General features: G+C 42.1%; 1 protein-coding gene across 1 annotated transcript; it reads right to left on the bottom strand.

Annotated features, from left to right (window-relative positions):
* Window positions 1–17,481: 17,481 nt before the first annotated feature.
* On the bottom strand, window positions 17,482–19,921 carry LOC109036585 (KRAB-A domain-containing protein 2). Its single transcript, XM_019050903.2, has 2 exons — window positions 19,506–19,921; window positions 17,482–19,019 (listed from the first exon to the last, which is right to left on the bottom strand). The coding sequence occupies exons 1-2, from the start codon at window positions 19,840–19,842 to the stop codon at window positions 17,482–17,484; spliced, it is 1,875 nt and encodes a 624-aa protein (XP_018906448.2). The 5' UTR covers window positions 19,843–19,921.
* Window positions 19,922–22,349: the final 2,428 nt, after the last annotated feature.

Here is a 22,349-nt window from a genome sequence, read left to right as displayed (position 1 = left end):
CGGCGGCGTTTCGATTCTTTACTTCTTAATGATTCGATAAAGTGCCGCGACAAAAACAAAAACAACGTTTCACGGAAGAAATGAAATTGTTGATTGAAAAATTTTGTGGTTGAGAAAGTGCCAGACATTTCTAAGTGTAGATTTTACAACAAAAAAATGATGATTTAACCAGTCCCGTGGTTAAATTATCTTTCCGCTATTGTAAAATGTTCATTTGAAACGTGTCGGACATATTTTTAACAATTTAATTGCTAAATCAGCGATTCATTTTTTCCCGTGTTGAACGGAGAAAAAAACATTATTCTGTACTATAAAACTGAATGAAGCACATCATGTAAGACAGTAATAATTGAAGATATTTTTTGGGAGTGGCGCAACAGTGGCGATTTCGCAAGTTGATAACAATCTTTTTCCGGCATTTAAGCGGCAGATACACCTGCGAGTTATACGCGCTTGTTGAAAGTGAAACACCATTAGGAAACAAGGGTTTCGATAGCTCCACTTCGAGCTATCGAAATCCTCCTTGCCTATTGGTGTTTCACATCCAACAAGCGCTTGTAACTCGCAGGTGTATCTGGGCCTTTAAATCCATCACAAAAATCGAGTTCAGGTGAGGCAAGCTGCCTCGTCAATCGATTGTTTTACATACATTCAAATGGAGGAAAAGTAGCGTTGCCAACTTTTACGGATCGCTATTGCCGGACAACAAGGCGACAAAAGCCCTCCATGTAAATCCATCAAAATATCGATTTTACGCGAGGCAAGCTGCCTCGCCAATCGATTGTTTTACATACATTCAATTGGTGAAAAAACAGTGTTGCCAATTTTTAAGGGTCGCCACCGCTCGGCAACAAGGCGACAAAAGTTCACGCATCGACAGCAGTTGCGAATTGGATTTGAATGCGAAATTGCGAAATTGCCGCGCCGAAGTTGGCGGCCGTGATTGACGGGAAAATCAATCCGCACCCGGGGCTCCCGGCACGCAGGCCAGACCCTCCCCCCCCCCCCATCGACCCCCCCAACCCCCTTCGCCCGGTTTTATTTGTTTTTTGCGCGTTAATTGAACCCGCGCAAACTTTTGTTTGACCAACCCCTCCCCCCTGCCCCTGGCCTGGCCTACCTTGCTCCGTCACGTCGTTAATTGGTACATCGCGTTACCTCGTGCCTTTGTGCGTTACTTTGATTCTGACGGACGTGCCCCGAGGACCCCGAGGTCGACCTGCAATAACAGCCATCCCGGCACTCACCGGATGCCTCTGCTTACTGTCGGATTTTCGCTGGTTTTAATGTCCGGATAGTGTGATTTATGGAGGGATTCAAGTAACTCTAATATTGTTCATTGGAAAACATCCATATAAATAATAAATGATGGAGAATGGAGATGTTGCATGTGTGAGGAATTTGCGATTTGACTGTTGATTCTTCTGTAAAAGTTGGCGAGAAACACGATGGTGCCACTGGTTTTCTCTGAAATCAACTCCCAAGCTCAAAAAAAGCTCTCAAGTTGAGGCCAAAATGGAGGGATATCATACGCTATCCTGAGAGTCCACCTCTACATCAAGACGAACTCTCCGTTCAAAGATAGGGAGCGAATACATTGACAGGGTTACCGTGATTTCAGTTATAGAGTCCTCAAATAAGGTGGCAGCCCTGTCAATGTATTTACTCCCTATCTTTGCATGGAGAGTTCGTCTTGATGTAGAGGTGGACTCTCAGGATAGCGTGGGATATCTCCTCCATTTTGGCCTCAACTTAAGAGCTTTTGAGCTTTTTGAGCTTGGAAGTTGATTTCACAGAAAACCAGTGGCACCATCGTGTTTCTCGCGAACTTTTACATATGAATCAATTGTCAAATCGCAAATCCCTCACACATACAACATCTCCATTCGCACGCAAATGGACATATTAATGCTAAAAGGAACTGTTTGCAAGTGGAAATATGGTGTGCTCGCGGTGAAGAAACAATGAAGTGAATATAGTTCCTTTTGAGAAACTGGAAACGCGGGATTTTACATTAAATCAAAAGGAACTAAGCGCTAAATCGTGAGCCGTGGACATGTGACAAGAGGGTTGTCGGCCTCTTCGCCGCTGACGTCATTGGCGCTTTAAAATTCCCATTCATTTTTGTGGCCCTCAATTATTAACGAGCATACCTCATCTCTCCACTCGCACATAGTTCCATTTAGCATTAATATGTCCAAATATTTTATTGCTTCATCTGAGATGGCTTAAAAAGCTGATTCTGCAGTATCTATTATAATTTTTCTCTGATATGGGAAATAGTATAAAAATAGATTAAATAGTGAAAAATGCATGCCTGGTCATGTCATCTGGCGGCATTTCCCGTTTAAACACGAGTAATTTAGCAGATTAGATCATTTTGACATAGCTCCTCCAACACTGATTTTTCGATTCATGAACCAAGGGTATCCTCACTGGAAAAAAAAAACACATGGATCTAGAGTATAGACTCTCAAAAACATCGATAAGAAAAAGTACTCTTGATTCAATCAGAATCTAGCTTAAATCAAGAACCAAGCCTCATAATTTAAGCGGATTTCGTTTTGATTCAAGCAAAAATCCGATTGAATCAAGAGTATCTTTTCTTGTCAATGTTTTCAAGAGTCTGGAATCTAGATCCAATGTGTTTTTTTTTCCAGTGCTCGTATCCAGTTCACCCATTAGTTTAAGAATCATGTGTCAGAATACTTGAATTCGTGCCTTCGCTCCTAGTCTACTTACACATCGGAACTTCTTGTGTAGAACGGTGTAGTGCTTGAAGTATTTCTCCGATGTTGAAGGCGCTGCACATGATGCGCGCGGGCGCGCCTTACTTTGCCCGCGATAATTTGATCGCAACGTTAGCGAATGGAATAGTACACAAGGCCGAAATTTAGGCATTCTGGCACATGCTTGTTTCTAAACAAAATTTCACACATAACACGATTATTTCACTGAAATCAACTCCTAACTACGATATTAACGTTTTCATTGTGCATTCGTGACAATTTTATATGGCCTGGTCTGAAGTAACGTGCCACGTAAGTCACGATAAAATACCAATGCAAATGTGCGTCACACCGACTGATGGAAGCAAGGTGGAAGAAACCAAGGGTGTCACTACTGCGGTGGATGACGTCAAAAACTAGACTTTTTAAAGGGTGATTTGTCGGTTTATATTAAACGTAGAAAGTTGCTGTTTGGACGGATTTTATTATTTTCAGCTGATCCACAAGAATCGAACACCAAAACACGCTTCCGTAAAAAGTGCAACTGACCCTTTAAACTCCAAAATTGTCAACAAAGTATATTATCAGAGGAGACCAGATGGTATAATGGTGCTGGGTACACACTGTTTTACGAGGAAAACACGGCGAAAATGTTCAACTGGAGTCAAAAAATTTGAGCTCTAGTTGCCAGTACAACCCGGGGGGTGTAGAGTGTTCAGCTCAGGCAAATGCATTGGAATATATAAATTATTATCAGAGGAGACACCGATTTAAAAAAAAAATATGTTATTCTACTGTTACAACGGTAGTAATGTCACACGGGATTCCGCGGTAGTAGAACCGCGTGGATTTTGATTCTTGTAACAATGATCACAGTGATATGACCGTGTTCACCGTAATATTATACTGTGGGCACGGACATACTTTTATGAGCATGGTTATGCTACTGTGCTCATCAATAATATTACCAGAATCCACTACCGTGGAATTCCGTGTGACACTATTACCGTGCTAACCGTCGAATAACCGTGTTTTTTTCTCCGTGGATCTGGCACCGCTCGAATGAACTTACGTTGTTTCCCCGCAACACGGGGATCCGCCATCGGAATTGACGCTTTAATCGCTCATGGCAAACCTTCCGCGGGCTCATTCCAAGACGCGGAAGGTTTCGCGAACGGTTAGGACTCGACTCGGGATGTGTGAGGATAAATCGCGTATGAATACATGATCCCTGTCGAATAATTACGTCGTTTCCGCCCGAAACGAGAGTATGGGAATATGCTTGGGTAAGTAGAGGGCAATTGGGTTGGCCGCGTGCCATATTGCTGTGTCTCCGCGGGCGCCAGATCGCCGGTCCCCTCGCCCGGAGCGGCCGGCCCGTGCGCCCGGCGCGGCGACCGTGTGTGGCGGTGCAAACAAAAACTGCGGTCGTCGGGACAGAAAATAACGTCCGTGATAAATACGTGCTTTCGGCGGCCGAGGATTTGCTGCGGGATGTTCTCCTCGATCGGTGTCGCGTCGCCGTGCGCCGCACAGTGGAACGAGCTAATAGAATCAGTCGGACGTGAAAATTTTGGCTAAAATTCCAAATTCTCATGATTATGTCGTCACAAATTCAATTTCGAGGCGTGTTTCTGAAAGTGAGTTTCACGAAAAAACAAACGCAACCACTCTTTAACTTTTTTTGTTTCATATTTTCGAAAATATAAACTTTCAAAATTTCCAGATTTTGTCCGAATTCTACTATTGACTCGGTTCAGTGAGCGCTGTGGCTTCGCTCCGAACCTGTGTGCTCGGGTCGCGAGTTCAATCAAAGTTCAACTTGTGAAGAGGATCCGGATCTGAGAAGGGGGTTTAGTGCAGAGCTTGAAAAAAAAGAGGGAAAAAACGCATGGATCAACAGAGGGCCTACCGTCATGCCAGTGAAAACCGGAAAAGTTAGGAAATTCGATGTCAGGAAAATATCGGGAAAATCGGTCACGGATCAGGAAATTCAGCTTGTTTCAAGTATACTTTTCAAACATTTGATTCGATTCATTACATATGTTGATTTTTTTAATCAAACGAGTGTTCATTTATTCGAGCAAAAAATCAGGAAATCTTGTCTCAAATATGTCAGTAAAAATTGAGGAAATCCTAAATTAAATTTTAGTGGACACCCTGGTTAGGGTTCAAGTCGAATTGAAAACCCAAAATAGGGCGATGCAATGGTCTCGAAGACAAGGTACAGATTAAAGTATTCTGAGACAGTGATACATGTTTCCAACTGAAGATTTCACGTAAAACACTATTTGGAAAATCAAAATTGATGAATTTACATCCTAACTGAGGTATTTAAGGTTTCCGATGAGTGAATTCAAACATTTCGCCCGTGAAAAAAACATGACTCTACGTGAGTAAAATCACGCACTATATGTTGCCGTAATAGTATCTGCGACATGAAATGTGACAACTTCAATCTTGGAGCTTCGACTCAGTTGTTGCACTTTGTTGACACTTTAAACAGCTCAGGGTAGAGGAAGAACACTGCTCGATTAAGAGAACTGCTAAAACCGCTGTTGTAGTTCACGATTTGACTCACGTGTAGTTTTGTTTTTTCTTGAGACCAGGCATTCCAAATTTCCCGTAACGCATGTAAAATAAAAACGTTGATATCTCAAACAGGAGTTGATTTCAGTAATATAATCGTGTTCTACGTGTCATTTTGATTGGGCATATGAAGCTTAAATTTAGATCTTGTCTACTGTTCCATTTGCTAACGCCACAATCAAATTATTGCGGGCAAAGAAAGGTGAGCCCGCGCGCATCGTGTGTAGCGCCTTCAACATCGGAGAAATACTTCAAACGCTACACCATTTTACACAATACGTTCCGATGTGAGAATGGACTAGGAGTGTAAGAATTTAGGCATTCTGATATATGATTCTTAATATCTAAGTTGGGAGTTGATTTCAGTAATTTCCGTTGCGCGAACCGTGCTCTATGTAAAATTTTGGTCAAGAAATAAGTATCAGAATGCTTAAATTCGTAACTTGTCTCTTTACCATTGCAAGATGCAGAAATTGCCCTGAAAATAGGGATTGCATTCATAGTCGATCCTTAAACAGCTCCTTTTCTTAGAGGGCCTCGTAGAAAATCTGCCTTCACTTTTTTCACATGTATTTTGGCCTTAAAATTTCAAACATTGAAGGAGACATTAGCCATGAAGTTCGAAAACAAAAATTCTTAGGTTAAGGAAAACGTGGTTTAAATGTTTGCGAAAATTTAAGGAACTTTTTGCCCTGCACTGAAAAAAAAGCCTCATGGATCCAAGGTCCAGAATCTTCAAAAATTTGACAAGATAAAATACTCTTGATTCAATCAGATTTTTGCTTGAATCATATGGAAGTCCGCTTAAATTAAGAGGCCTGGCTCTCGATTCAAGCAAAAATCCGATTAAATCAGGAGTATATTTTCTTGACAAGCTTTTCGAGAGTCGGGACTTTGGATCCAAGAGACTTTTTTTTTGATAAGAGTTCCTTTACAAAGATCCGATCACGTTTCAAAATGAAGTCCACGTTTAATGTCCGTAGACGCCTTGGCGCACAATGGAACGAGTCATTGGGAGAAGCCAGACAAAACAGAAACTTTAAGGGCTTATAACTCCGTTATTACAAAACTTCAAGGTTTTGAATACGTTTCCATTGGATTTCTCGTAAAATTTTCCCAAGGCGCATCCCTTGGACTTGAAAATTTGAAGAAATTAACATCAAAATTTGCAGTTATAGTTAATTTTAATAAAATAAAAATCAACAAGACATAAAACCCAAATTTAATCGAACCTTTACTTTATCATTTTAGGCTCCTAAAAAAATCATAATAACAAAAAAATCTATTTGTACATAAAAATAAAAATATTGGCCCGAAACGTCCTGGTTGTTTACTTACCCTCTATAGCCTTGTATACCCATTTGTTTTTTGTATTTTAGTGTATTTAGTGTGTTTTTATTGTTGTTTGCATTCGGGCTATTGCGTCTCTCGCTCTCTTATATCATAAAAATAAACTGGTAATAAAGAAACTTACATTATTTAGGGGGGGGGGGGGGAATCATGTCCGGCGTTCCCGGATGACTCGACCCACTGTGTGACGTGAGAACTTGATTGATGAGACAGAACCAGACGGACCCTCGAAAAAGTTCCGAAACCATGGAAGAAAACTCGCTTTTCAAATCCGACTCTGATTCCACCGTTTTCCCCGCCTTTTTCGGCCGAACGGTCAATTTCCCGCGGGTGAGACTTGCAGGAGACCGGATTAATTACCCGGGCATCTTCTATCTCCGGATCGAATCCTTGAGTCTCCGACGAGCGAATTTTTCCGAGCGCGAGCGAGCGTCGAGCGGCCCGCCGATCATTACGGCGATTCCTTGAGCGTCTTACGGGTTTAATTAGATTGGCCGATGTCGAGCGCGCTCATAAAACACGCCCCTTCCAGTAAAAATGATCTACCGGATTAAATTATTGAGCACCCCCCCCCCTCCTCGGCGCCCCCTCAATAAGCCCTCCTTATTGTTCTCGGCTTAAATCATTTTACCACCGGATTTTCCGCCGCGCTTTTTTTCCGCGCGTCCTCGAGGTTGCAGCGTTTCCGCCGAATTTATTTTCTCGAAAATATTTGTTGCAATTTTGTGCTTATCGGCTGAAAAAGACGAGGTTAAGCAGGGTTTCCACTAAACATTGATTTTACGAACCAACATGTTTGACAAATATCATCAAATGTTTCATTTTTCCAAGCGCTAAACTATTCGTAGTTGAAAATGCTTAGCGGTTTCGGAAGTGCCCGATCTGTGACCGAAATTCCTGATATTTTCCTAGTTTTCCAAAATTTCACGTAGAACACGATTCGCACAACGAAAATTACTGAAACCAACTCCTAACGAAGATATTAACCTTTTTATTTCAAATTGGTTACGCGAATTTTGAACTGCCCGCTCACAAGAACTTCAAAGCTCTACGTGAGTCGAATCGCGCACTACACCGGTTTCAGCAAGCCTCTCAATCGAGCAATGTTCATTTCCCACCGTGTGTTGTTCAAACTATAAGCAATTTGCTATAGCTGAACCAAAGCGTCAAGATTGAGGTTGCCAGATTTTTACATCGCAGAGACTGTCATGATAACGCTTAGCGCGCCATGCGAATCACGCTCATTGAGTTTCCATGAGCGGGTGGTTTGAATTCACGCATCAAGAATCATTAAATATCTTCGTAAGGAGTTGATTTCGGTAATTTGCGTTGTGCGCATCGTGTTTTGCGTAAAATTTTGGTTAGGAAACATGTATCAGAATAATGAAGTTCGTATACATTGTCTAGTGGTCCAGTACAAGACAGACAGGACCTGATCTCAACATACATACACAAGTAGATCCTTTTCCGGGTCTCTTTTTTCATAAAAACTCGCGGATTTTTCCGCCACAGTTGGCAACGGTGAGCTGGGATCGAAAACGCGGGACGCTCCGATGCATCAGCGTGTCACGCCCGCTTTCTTTCTCTCCCGACTCGCCAGAGCATGAGTAATTTTGAATATTCATTCAGAAACTTCACAATGAGCAAAATTGTTTTCTCTCGTTTTCGCCCCTTTCGCCGCCCGCCCCGCCGAGTTTCCTTCTGCCGCCGCCCCCCCCCCCCCGCCCCCGGCCAAGAGCAAACACTCTGGAATCCGAACATCGCGGTAAAAATGAAAAATCACAAGTTCCAGGTCCCGTCGAAAAACTTTCGCGATGCGAAGCTCCCTTCCGCTGAAATGGATGTGTTCGGATCGAAAGGAACCGTAGGGGCTCAAACACAAGTTTTCCCTCTACTGAAGGGCTCTGTTGAGCGTGTGGTCTTACGGGTCTCGGAGCCTTCGATTCGAGGAAAATAGTCGCTTTTGATTTGAACACGTTCAAATGAGAAATCTGCTAGATCGTTCAATGAGTATTTGGACAGAGTTAAACAAAGAAGGTACCGAGTCACATCCGGAGCGAATCGAGACAGTTTTAAATTTTGACGTCGCGTATGGACCAAAACTCCTACAGAAGGGCTGTTTGCATAACTTTTAACACTGAATTCATCTAAAAATATGGAAATCATAGCTTAGGAGGAGATTTCAGGGGATCCCAGGTCACCGTCGTTTTGTCGAGTGTATTCTGAACCATACAGGGCGATCGAAAACTCTTGCACCCCCAGCAACAGGTATCACCCCTGTAACTTTTGAAGTAATTTAAATACGAGTTAGGTTAGTATTTATTATTTTGGAACACATATTCTACTGCCAATTTTTACCAGGGGAAGGACAGTAATAGGCTAACTAACGGCAACATACCAGAGACCCTACAGTTAGTTCACCATTTCCCCCTTTGTCTGTAAGAACTATATCCATTGAAACGGATTGGATCGCTCAATTTTTCTTTGTCTTTTTCGTCTAACAATGTCAATAATCAGCTCGCTGGGGTCGAAAGAAACGACTTTTGGATACCCCCAACATTTGAAAGAGACCCCTCTAGAGAGGAACAAGAACCTTAAGGATTGCAGGGTTGCTGCGAGACTTTTTGTTCATCCTGTACAAGTCGAATACGTAGAAAGGTTGCGACATCATCTCAAATCTTCCACTTGAAGAAGAACCTAATCGAACTTTTCAAATATTAGCGCAAATATCAAGAGGAGCGATATGACTCTCATCCTGATACAGAGAGAGTTATGCCGCGCTGAGGAAAAACGCCGTATGATCCTTCAGATGTTGCCATATTTCCTTCAATAAAAGTCAAATTTACCGGAAAATGTGGATATTTTTATACAAATTTTTCAGAAAATTCTGTCCGCAAATTGACCTAAAATATTCGAAAATTTCAAGGAAAACTATGCAAAACTTTCCTTACAAATATACAAGATGTTTTATTCGAGGAAGTTTGGCAACTCTCGAATGTACATACGGCGTTTTTCCTTTGCAAAGCAGCATGAGGACAGTCTCCGAGAACGCTTAGCGACTAAACCAGCTCCTCGGATGTCTGGAGTAGTGTTTCGGAGAATAGAAATGAATCTTACTCAAATATATAAAACCAAGCGGAAGGGGTTCCAAGTCAAATTCTAAGGTACTCGAAGGCAGTCCCTACGGGAGGCAGCAGGGATCTTCGTCTAAGAGAGGTTGGCGAAGCGTGGATCAGTGTAATGGTGCAGTTGCGACTCGTGGCATGACTTAAAGGTTGTCAAATATCGCAGCGCGCTCTAGAGCCCAGGGCCAAATCATAAAAAATAAGGTAATCCGTAGAGTGATAGGGTATTAGAATTAAGAGAAAAAAAGTATTGCGTGTGCACGCATGTTGATTTTTAATTTTTGTTCGTGTAAGTACACTTCGGACTACGAGTCTACCTCCAACGCACTCCATCTAAACACAAATTAAGAGAAAAAAAGTATTGCGTGTGCATGCATGTTGATTTTTAATTTTTGTTCGTGTAAGTACACTTTGGACTACGAGTCTACCTCCAACGCACTCTATCTAAACACAAATTAAGAGAAAAAAAGTATTGCGTGTGCATGCATGTTGATTTTTAATTTTTTTTTCGTGTAAGTACACTTCGGACTACGAGTCTACCTCCAACGCACTCTATCTAAACACAAAATAACCCTAACCTTCGGTTGAAAATTTCTAGAGAAAATGCTAGTATAGTTTAAATTTAGAAGAAATTTAATAAAAAAAACTAGTGGTGAATACCAAAGTCGCGATAAGAGGAATGCATTTTCCCAGTCTCTCCATTGTTTTCTGCGCTAAATTCACTTCAAACTGTACCAGAATCGACAAAAACTTTGTGTTGGTTTGTGTTTCACTTCCTATATTAACCTAAAGTAACTCAAGAACACAAATATTTTTATGAGTGTGTGCACGCACTGTGTTATTTTTGTTTTTCGCACTTGGTATTATTTCTTAATGAACAAAACCATACCATTTTACATCTGCAAACTTCAACAATCATACCGTTGATGGTGTTGGACATATAAAAGATAGTCATTTTCATCCCTCCGTACATTAAAATTCCTAGGAATTCCGAAGCCCGCAGAGTAATATGCACATATTGTTTTGAAATTACCCTCATTGCGATGATGCACGTTTCATTTTCATGATCTTACCGGATAAAAAGTGCGCCACTGATAAGTGCAGCTAAAAAGTGCTGTCTTCGAAAGGAAAAAAACAAACTAATTGAAACTATCGTGATAGCTTACTCAGGCAAATAGGAGAACTTGTGGAAAGTTTGCATTCCACAAAAATCAAAGAATCAGTTAATTGCTCTCTTAAAAAATATCACTTGGAACTTTTTAGTGTGTCGTTTAATCAAGATAAGAATCATTACTATTTTCGGACTTTGTGGATTAATTCATTATAATGTGACTGCTGCGTTTCCCCAACAATCTGTCGTGACTTTATTTCGTAAAATTTGTTCGTTTATGATGACATAAAAAAGTTCGAGACTATCTGAACGGATTTCGCCGGAAGTAGTCCAACTCCACACCGTCGTTCTGGCTACGGGCATATCTCGGTTTCCACATGAGCCCCAGAAAGCATGGATTTACGTGTAAAACAGGGCTCACGAGGAAATTCAGATACGTCCTTACGCCAAAGGAGCGACGATAAGAGGTTGCCTGATCTTCTCTGGTGTTCATTCTTCAACCAAAAAACTGAGCGACACTGAAACTGAAATTGTGCGACTGTATTCTTCATAATCAAGTTTAAGTTCACAAAAATTTTAAAGGCGTCAAGTAGTTTAGTTCTCTGTTCAGAAATTAAACAAGAGAGGAAAGTAGACGGTGTGAAATGCAGTTGTGCTGCACGGAGAAAAAAACCTCGTGCGTGGGACCCGAAGTTTAGGTCATAATTATGGATCTATGAAGTTTTCCGATTGAGCATCTGAACACTTTAGGTCTAGCTGGTGAGGTTCGGATCACACATCTGAAACTTCAGTTCTTACACCTGAAGTACTTCAAAAGTGAGAACCGAAGTTTTTCGGATGTGAAAACCGAAGTTCTTCAGATGTAAGAACTGAAGTTTCAGATGTGTGATCCAAACCTCAGCAGCTGGACCTAAAATGTTCAGATGCTCAATCCGAAAACTTCAGAGATCCATATGACCTAAACTTCGGGTCCCACGCACGAAGTTTTTTCCTCCGTGTGACTTCGGCCCCAGTGGCGAGGCGTGAATGATCGATTAGCGATATCTGCCCATTTGAAGCTGTGGTAATGAGTCGATTATTAAGGTGTTCGTTGCGAACACCTTGTTTATCGATCCTTTTTACATAAGTTTAAATGATAGATCTATCGACATATCGCAAAGCACGCCACGTGTTCGGCTAAATTGGCTAATTCAGAAGTTCGGCAACAATTTAAACAGTAACCCGCATACTTTGAGGTTAATCGTAAATGACAATCGTTAATCGATCGTCCGAAGCGAATCTTGGTTATTTCCCTCCTAAATCTAGCAGCAAAGCGATGCGAACGTACGCGAATAAGTAAACGGTTTAATTGGCTCCACCAAGTTCTGGCTTCCTGGAAATAACTTCAATATTTGCGGAGATGAACTCATATCAAATGTTTAACAAAGCCCGCTCGAGCCGAAATTCAGCAGCCGTTCTCGATTACAGGTATAACCGGCTAAGATTTGCACGAGCAGTGCGTTCTTACGCGACATTTCGGCTCCAATTTTCGATGCGTTGTTTCATGGTGGTGTTTTTCATCGGAAATTCATAGGTGCAAAATCAACACGAAGGGCCTGTGATGGCTACACATTTTGATCCGCCCTTAATGTGGACCACTAGCGTGGAAAAGATGGGGTGTGCTCTAGAAAGCTGCGTAAGAAAAAATGTTGAATTCTGCACGATTTCATTATGAGAAAAGGAAAAGCGGAATTCTACTTTCTGTCAAACGGAACCACGTTCCGACTGAATTCGACGCACTCATAAGCCATGGGCATGTGGCAAGAGCGTTGTGGACAGGGCTCATGAGCTGAATATGGATCTCAGAATTCGAAAAAAAATGACAGGTAACCGAAATTATGGAATGAATTGATGCGGTATATCGCACGTCACTCTGATACAAAAAATGGCAACAGTTGAATCACCTTGCACTCCATCCACACTCTCATTCAGAATGGAGATGTTGCATTTGTGAGGGATTTGCGATTTGACCATTGATTCTTGTGTAAAAGTTCGCGAGAAACACGATGGTGCAACTGGTTTTCTCTGAAATCATCTTCCAAGCTCAAAAAAAGCTCTCAAAGTTAGGCTAAAATGGAGGGGATGTCCCACGCTATCCTGAGAGTCCACCTCTACATCAAGACAAACTCTGCATGCAAAGATAGGGAGCAAATACATTGACAGGGCTGCCCTCTTTATTTGGGGACTCCAAAACTGAAAACACGGCAACCCTGCTGATGTATTTGCTCCCTATCTTTGCTTGGAAAGTTTGTTTTGATGTAGAGGTGGACTCTCAGGGTAGGGTGGGATATCCCCTCCATTTTAGCCTCACTTTGAGAGCTTTTTTTGAGCTTTAGAGATGATTTCAGAGAAAACAAGTGGCACCATCGTGTTTCTCGCAAACTTTTACATAAGAATCAATGGTCAAATCGCAAATCCCTCACACATGCAACATCTCCATTTTAGACCTTCCAAATTTCAATCCTCTTTGATTTGCCTACACCACGAGGAAAAACGGAAATCTCTGGACTCGAGCGAGCGGCGCGGCGCCCCGACAAGTTTCGGGGAACCCGAGCCGGGAAGTCGGGTCCGAATGGGAACAAACCGCAGGGGGCAGCCGGCACGGGCGTTTAATTTCGAGGTGATCCCGTGCATACGTCCCCCGGCGCCCCGGCTAATATGCTTTATCGCCCGGGCCGGCGGGGGGGGGGGGGGGGGCGACGGATGGAAAAACAAAGGCCGCCGCGATAAACTGGCGACCGAGCCGAGGACGACTAACGCGAAAATAGTGGGTTAACCGGCTCGTGTTGCGGACGCCGGAGTTAATCCCGGCCCCCCCCCCGCGCCCCCGGATCTTCCCGGATATTCCGGATTTCGGCGGGATCCGCGCGGGCAGCCGAGATCCGGCGCCGCCGCCCGGTGGCTTCCTCGTGCTGGCGTCGACGGCTTTTGAAGCTGACGCGGCGGAATCCCCCGAAATTAGTCCAACTTTACTTCCGCGACTTTAAATCCGAAAGGCAGGGTTGCTGCGCCGAGCTCGAATCCCTCCATTTCTCCCTTGTGCCCCGAAAAATCCTCTCATCCTATCCTCAAGGAAAATTTTTTTCTTTTTTTTTTTCTTTATTGAATAGATAGAGAACTACAAGATACATGTATTAACCCTATTTGTTATGACTTATGAACTATTTACAAGAGTATGGACACTTGGACTATTGGACTTGGACACAATGGACTATTTTTACACTGGAACAAAAAACACATTGGATCTACAGTCCAGACTCTTAAAAACATCGACAAGAAAAAGTACTCTTGATTCAATCGGATTTTTGCTTAAATCAAGAACCAAGCCTCTGAATTTGAGCGGATTTCGTTTTGATTTAAGCAAAAATCTGATTGGATCAAGAGTACTTTTTCTATGTTTACACGATGTTTTTAAGAGTCTGGACTCTAGATCCAATGTGTTTTTTTCCGGTGTAAAAAACATTTCCGACATTTTTTAAAGGTACATTTTTCAATGATGGAAAGCTTATTTAACCACGAGGGTAGTAAAATTAGCTTTTTTTATTGTAAAATCAGCACTAACGAGCACACCCCATCTTTCCCATCTGCACATAGTTCTGTTTGACTGAACTACGTCCAGTTACAGCTCGTCCATTGGACCAGATCCACCTTTTTGATTAAAAATTGGGATTTTAGTTGGGGCAAAGAATTTAGAGAAATTTTACTTAAGAGGAATGGTGATACAGTCTTACGTAACATTACTCGCAATTTTTCTGTGCGGTGTCCAAGGATACTTTCAAACATTTTTACCCATATGCATAATAATATTATTTTCAAAAAATATGAAGGATTATTAAACAGCCCAATCGAGGTAGATATTTTTGTGATTTCACCTTTGTAAGCTTTTTTACGGTGGAAATTGCCGGGTTTTCAGCTCCATCAATGCTGAATTTACAGTTACTTTCACGGGACGAAGGTTTGCCAGCTTTAATCGCCAGAAGTTTCTTTACTTTCTATTTATTATTGTTCTTTTTAACTTTTCAAGTTTGTTTAAACTTTTTGTTTTTTCCAGTTTTAAAAAAAAAATCAAAACAGTAAGAGAGAGAGTTCGCCAACAAAATAAGTGCCGGAACAAGGGCAACGAAAAGTTTAATTAATTTACAACATTAACAGCCGGCAAATATGTACGGATCCGATTTTTCTCACCGCGCCGCTGATTCTGAACCAGGAACTCATTAAACAAGCAGACACCTTAATGCAAATTTCGCTCTGTCGGCGGAATATCGTCCTTCACCAGCATGGTTGCCTGGTCCCGATACTCCGCGTCGTTGTGATAATAATGGGACATAATTCGATTTCCCGGAACCAAGCGGCAAAAACAGATTAACACCGCAGTTTAATTTTCCGAAGAAGCTGTAAAGCGTCGCATTTACAACTTATCCGGGAGGAATCCGCGGTACAAAGTGCAGCCGAAGAATTAATTTATTAGTTCAGCGAGAATGAGGTCTTCCCGTCTGTGGAAACTCGCTTTCTAGCCCGGAGCTTAAAATTGATTACGGCCCGAAAAGAGGATGCGAAGTTATCCCGATGCAAGAGAAACCCTCACCTCACAGTGCTGCCGATTAAATACTCGAAAAAAAAATAAACAACACAAGAGGCGGGTCCTACTCCTACACTGCGGTGTGAAGCAGTGATAGTTCACGCCTCGCGCCAGCGCGCCTTCAATTTAGCAGATACAACACGGACATCCATCAAGTACGAATAGTTGTGTCTCTGCGCCGTCATCAACGCGCGTCCTTTCCTTGCCCAATCCCCATACTGTGTGTGTTTTCGTTTGTCTTACTTGTGGTGGTACTTCGAAAGCTACGCTGCCGTGCTAAGGAAAAACGCCGTATGAACATCTGAGAGTTGCCAAATTTCCCCCTCTTCAAATATTACTTTTTGAGACAAATAATGAAAATGTTTCTACTTGAAATTTTCTGATTAGTTAGATCGCATCGCGAAGAAAATCCTCAGGAAAATTGGGGGGAAAATGTTTACAAGTTTTCCTGAAAATTCGTATTTTACCCAAGGAAATATGGCAACGCACGAAGGTCCATACGGCATCCTTCCTTAATTGATTCTTCCGGAATCTTTGAAATTGTTCTTCACTGGAAAAAAAAACACATTAGATCTAGAGTCCAGACTCTTAAAAACATGGACAAGAAAAATACTCTTGATTCAATCAGATTTAAGCTTAAATCAAGAACCAAGCCTCTTAATTTGAGCGGATTTCCTTTTGATTTAAGCTTAAATCTGATTGAATCAAGAGTCCTTTTTCTTGTGAATGTTTTCAAGAGTCTGGACTCTAGATCCAATGTGTTTTTTTTCCATGTTTACATGAATCTACGTTAAGGCATCAGTACTAACATTGTAAACCTTATTGAGTTTTTCTCAGGGAAAGATCTATTAAGGAACGATCACATGGAAATGACCCTAAACTTTTTTCCCTGAGTGCTAAATCAATTTTTGATAGACATATCTTATGGGATGCTGTTTCTCAAATATGGAAATGAACAATAACGGCAAAGCAATACGGGTGTTGTAATCGATTTGATGCACGATCACCCCTGTGATTGAAATGCGCGGTCTTAAGCTCGTTCCTAATCTTGGAAACAGCTTCAAGTCACACGGAACGAAGACTGCGAGAGCAAGAAAAACTGGAGCGCCTTCAGTTTTTAAGTATGTGTTACCGGCAAACCCCGTTTTTCAGGCAGACCTAGGTCTGCCTAGGCAAACCTAGGTCTGCCTAGGTAGACCTAGGTCTGCCAAGCACCTCGTTTGGCAAACCTAGGATTGCCTGAAAATTTTAGGCAGACCTAGGTTTGCCAAAAGTGATTTTAGGCAAACTAGGTTTGCCAAACGATTTTTTTGGCAAACCCCGTTTCTGATTTCTACCGCTAAAGTGACTTTACCGGAAAACTTTTTCTACCGCTAAAGTGACTTTACCGGAAAACTTTTCTACCGCTAAAGTGCCTTACCGGAAAACTTTTTCTACCGCTAAAGTGACTTTACCGGAAAACTTTTCTACCGCTAAAGTGACTTTACCGGAAAACTTTTTCTACCGCTAAAGTGACTTTACCGGAAAACTTTTTCTACCGCTAAAGTGACTTTACCGGAAAACTTTTTCTACCGCTAAAGTGACAGTACGAATTCAATGAGAAACAACTATTTATCCCCACGCAGACCGGGGCGAGCGGTGGTTTATTATAAAAGAATCACAGGTGAGGCTGAATAACAGTGTAACATAATATCACAAGTGCTTAAAACAGGGCACGAGAAATCTGAGTAGCAAAAAAAATTGGAAAAAAAATGCAAAATTTACAATTACAATTTGAAAAAAGATACAATTTGAAATCGTTACAGATTCCTTGTCACTTTTTTAACATAATATCATAATATCACAAGTGCTTAAAAAAGGGCATGAGGGAAAACGTTACACAATTGATGCAATTCGAAATCATTATAGATTTCTTGTCACTTTTTTATTTTTTAGAGGAAAAGTACATTCAAAGGAAATTTATTTATTGTTGCAGCTGAGGCTGGAGTGACATTTGGAGTTGCACAGTTTGCCATTTTTGCGGCACTTACACTGGTTTGAGGTGCAACCTTTTTTGCAGTTGCACCTTTCGAACCCCTGCGCAGAACCCCCAGCAACACTGGCTGCGGCCGCACGTACCGTAACCTTTTTTTCGGCTGGCACCTCACTGACCGATATGAAGGCCGTGGCGCACACGTCGAATTCCGACCGACAGTACCTTTTAGGGAGGATGCCGTCTTTGGTCCCTATTTTGTATAACTCGTGTTCGTTTTTGTCGAGAATTACGCCGATTATGTTTCTTAAACAAGCACGAGGCTTGTCCACGTCTGGTATAGGTATTGTTACGTTGTCGCCGACCTTCGCTGGCGGATGCGTTTTGTCCGAGTGCAGACGCATCTTCTTAGCTTGCTGTTCCAAACCAGCAGCTGCCTGACTCCGAGCTTTTCGGATGTTCTTCCTCGTCGCGCAGTTGCCGCACAAGACTTCATGTTCGCCTTCCGGTTTTTCTTCTGTTGTGTCCAAGTCAGCACCGCACGATTGGCAAACGTTTCCGGCGGAAGTTGTGACTGGACTAAGTTGAGGTGGTTGAGTCTGGGTAGTGTTTCCGGCGGAAGTTGCGACGGGACTAAGTTGAGGTGGTTGAGTCTGGGTAGTGTTTCCGGCGGAAGTTGCGACGGGACTAAGTTGAGGTGGTTGAGTCTGGGTAGTGTTTCCGGCGGAAGTTGTGACTGGACTAAGTTGAGGTGGTTGAGTCTGGGTAGTGTTTCCGGCGGAAGTTGTCACCGGTTCATTCTCGTCGTTTTCTTCGTCATTTTCTTCATTGACCTGTGAGGAAGCCAATAACTCCTCCAGCTGCTCCTCCGTCTCAACATTCGCCAACATATCCGGCGTCAAACTGCTTGTAGTGAGACCAACTCTTGGCTTCATTCCGAATAATGCTTCGTATGGGCTCATTCTGATACCGGCGTGATAAGCACGATTTTTCATGAACTGGATGAAAGGTAACGCGTCGGGCCACTGGTTCGTCTTTTTGTCAATTAGCCACGCCGCCAACATATTTTCCACGTCCTGGTTGGCGCGCTCAATGGATCCCTGACTTTGACTGTGGCGCGGCTTACCGTTGACCAGTTGCAACTCCGGCCAATGTATTTTCATGCACTTAATAATATTATTGACGAATTCCCTACCGTTGTCGCTGTGAAGGATACACGGTGCCCCAAAAGTTAAGAAGATGTCCTTCAAGTGCGCAGCTACTTCCTCAGCTGTTTTGTGCGAGAGGGCTCGAAGCTGAATAAATTTTGTTAAGTGGTCTTGATAATTGAGGATGAACCGTTTCCCTTGGATTTCTTGACTCTGCATGTCCACAAGATCGACCTGGCAGCGACTGTTTAGCTGTTTGTGCAGGATGGGCTTCGTCACGAGTCCTCTTTTTCGTTTGGTTTTCTTCCCGGCACAGACCTCGCACATCCCTAGAAACTTTTCGATCATAGGTCTCGTAATGTTAGCATATTTGCGACCTGAAAGCAGAAAAACAAGGACAAGTAATTTCAAACAAGTCAGCCAGTGCCGAGTATTTTTCCCGCGATAGATAGATGGGAAAATACTTGACCCAGTCGCTCTCCTATTTTCGCGCCTTGAGACAAGCTGTCCGCTGCATGTGCCGCTAAGTACAGTGAAAATCGTGGATCGGTAAGATAAGCAGCGACAGCTCGGAGGTAGGATTCTCGACTGCGAAATGAAAGGTCCACGGTTCGAGTGTGACTGGCGGCGCTTAATTTTTACATCGAATTTAAAAAAAAAAAACAAAAAATTTACCGAACAAATTAGTGAGATAATCAATAATATTAAGTGACATAATAAAATTAAAATAAATCTGAGACCAACATAGTTCATTATTTTTTTAAAAATTACCATATAGAATACGTCAAGGCTCGTGCTATAAAAACAGAAAATAAACAGAAAAAAAAAAATTGATAAAAATAATGGTTAACTACGAAACTTACCAAGCTCTGCTTTCAACCGGTCTCGACCTCCGTGTCCAATAGCAGCATGAGTCGCTTCAATTGTTCCGTATACTTCCTCCAATGGAACAAAATACACAATGTCATCGGTTCCCGTTGCTTTCACCAACTTTTCTATACCCCCGATTTCAATAACATTAAACCGCCTAACACGTCTCTTCTGTTGGGGGGTTTTATTCCGAGCACTTCTCGCGGCTTTCACTTCATTTATCAGATCACTGTACTGTTCTCTGGGAATAACATGCAATTGGTTTTTTTCACTATCTTCATTTATAAAACTACGTAAAAAAAGTTCAAAATTAACGTTCGCGGTAGCCATGATTACTCCGTTGCACAAAAACAAAACACTGATCACTGTCCTCCGTGGACGCCGCGTTCCGCGAAGCGTGTTTGGTGCGCTACCGTTCGCACCTAATCCACAAGAATTTGTCTTCCCTGTCATCTAATTGGAATGTCCACTGATAACGCCGCCGAATTTTTCTCACGAGTGCTTCCCTTGTTGCCAAGTAAGCGGTGAAAAAGTTTTCCGGTAAAGTCACTTTAGCGGTAGAAAAAGTTTTCCGGTAAGGCCACTTTAGCGGTAGAAAAGTTTTCCGGTAAAGTCACTTTAGCGGTAGAAAAAGTTTTCCGGTAAAGTCACTTTAGCGGTAGAAAAAGTTTTCCGGTAAAGTCACTTTAGCGGTAGAAAAAGTTTTCCGGTAAAGTCACTTTAGCGGTAGAAATCAGAAACGGGGTTTGCCAAAAAAATCGTTTGGCAAACCTAGTTTGCCTAAAATCACTTTTGGCAAACCTAGGTCTGCCTAAAATTTTCAGGCAATCCTAGGTTTGCCAAACGAGGTGCTTGGCAGACCTAGGTCTACCTAGGCAGACCTAGGTTTGCCTAGGCAGACCTAGGTCTGCCTGAAAAACGGGGTTTGCCGGTAACATATGCAACGCAAACATCCTTCGAACACGAATATTTGCATCAAGACGAGATACATTATGCGATTGCGGATTCATAGAGATTGCAACTCGAAGACTTACGACTCAGTTTTACATGAGCTCGAGCTGTTCGGTGGCGAAGCGTGGATTATTAGCTATCGATATTTCGCCTTAGAATCTACGGTACAGAATCGATTATTAGAGTGTTCGTTGCTAACACCCTGTATATCGATCCTTTTCTGCAGGTTTAAATGGCAGATCAATCGATGTTTCTCAAAGCACGCCAGGCCACTGGCTGTTACGTGGTGATCCATTTGGTAAATTGCTTTCTCCGACACCAACAAAGCGACCTGACCACCCAAAACATCAAAGACTCGTCTTCGACTTTTTATATTGAAAAGACGACAGTATTTTCCATTCAAATCGAACCGTGCAACTGGAAAGAATGGATTCATCGCGTTATGCGGTATCTAGAAACGATTGAAAGATGTGAGTGGGTCTGTTGCGCTGGGCACAGAATCGTATTTTGGTACTCTATTCTTGTAGTTTAGCTAAAAATACTAAGGTCTGTCCAAACAGCAACTTTCTACGTTCAATATTAACTGAGATATCGCCCTTTGAAAAGGCGGGTTTATGAAGTTACCCTTCGCAGTAGTGACACCCTTGGTTTACTCCGCCTTGATTTCATCATTCGATGTGACGCACATTTGCACTGATTATTTAACGTTAAACTCTTATGGAAGCAAGGTGGAAGAAACCAAGGGTGTCACTACCGCGGTGGATGACGTCGAAAACTCGAACTTTCAAGGGGCGATATCTCAGTTAATATTGAACGTAGAAAGTTGTTGTTTAGACAGTTCTTACTATTTTTAGCTGATATACAAGAATGAAGCATCATAACACGATTCTGTAACCGGAGCAACTGACCCATTTTGTATTATTTAACCTACAGTTGTTGATATCCTGATTTTTTCGAAGGTTTTTCATGGACTATTGAAAGCTTTCTCATCCTCAGATCACTACTAAATATCGTGGAAGAACACTCATCTTAGGTAATATTTAAACATTTTTATTATCAAACACAATGAAATGAAACGAGCTATGTTTTGCGATATTCAACAGGGGCCTGAAGATGGTAGGGATTTCTGAAATGCGTGCAAACAACCTTAAAAAAAATAGGATGACAAAAATCATAAGTTACACAATCAATGCTCACAGGCAGAAAAAAAAGTGTTAAATCTCACAAAATCTTGTTAGAACATGTTGTGGATTTTCCCTGCATAACCGTACACCAATGTTAAAAGAAATATGATTTCAACCATTTTTAGGGCCATTTCAAGTGTGATCATAAGATTGGGTAGAATTTTTCAAATTCCTAGCGTATCCGTCTGGAAAATTGATGGTTCGAGGTAGAAATATGGTAAAGTTAGCCATGGTGCGGTTACAGCCGTAATCAAGCGTCAGAGTATATGATAAATGGTTGTATTTCTATCAAACGGAACTATGTGCATTAAGACATGAGCCCTGAGATCCATAAGAATATGTGCATAACAGGGCTCACGTTATAATTCATACAGGGTGTCTCACGAAAAACGAGCCACCTTCAATATCTGCCGAACGCGTCGGAATTTCGAAAAACGGTAAAAGACGTGTTCGTTTATATCGAGGGGGACACCTTTTGGCGTATTCGACATTTTCCCAAACCGCGGGAGGGGCGTGGGGTGCCCCACCCGTAAGTCGAACTTTTCAAATGGCACCCCCACTTTTTTATTTCAGAAATCAATTCTACGCAAAAAAACAAGCCACCCTGTCCAAACCGAATGTAAATCGGACAATTTTTCAGTGATTGACAGAGTTTGAAACATTTTTTTCATGCTCTTTTCAAAAATTTCCCACGCCCAATGG

The sequence above is a fragment of the Bemisia tabaci genome, chromosome 7 (assembly GCF_918797505.1).
Source record: "Bemisia tabaci chromosome 7, PGI_BMITA_v3".
NCBI classification, from domain to species: domain Eukaryota; kingdom Metazoa; phylum Arthropoda; class Insecta; order Hemiptera; family Aleyrodidae; genus Bemisia; species Bemisia tabaci.
This window is presented reverse-complemented; position numbering and strand designations above follow the sequence as displayed.

Bases quoted from the DNA above. Each gene is read 5' to 3' on its own strand.
- LOC109036585 (XM_019050903.2), bottom strand. From the start codon at position 19,842: ATGGCTACCGCGAACGTTAATTTTGAACTTTTTTTACGTAGTTTTATA. The intron at 19,020-19,505 runs GTAAGTTTCGTA...TTCTGCTTTCAG, and splicing joins CCGGTTGAAAGCAGAGCTTG to GTCGCAAATATGCTAACATT.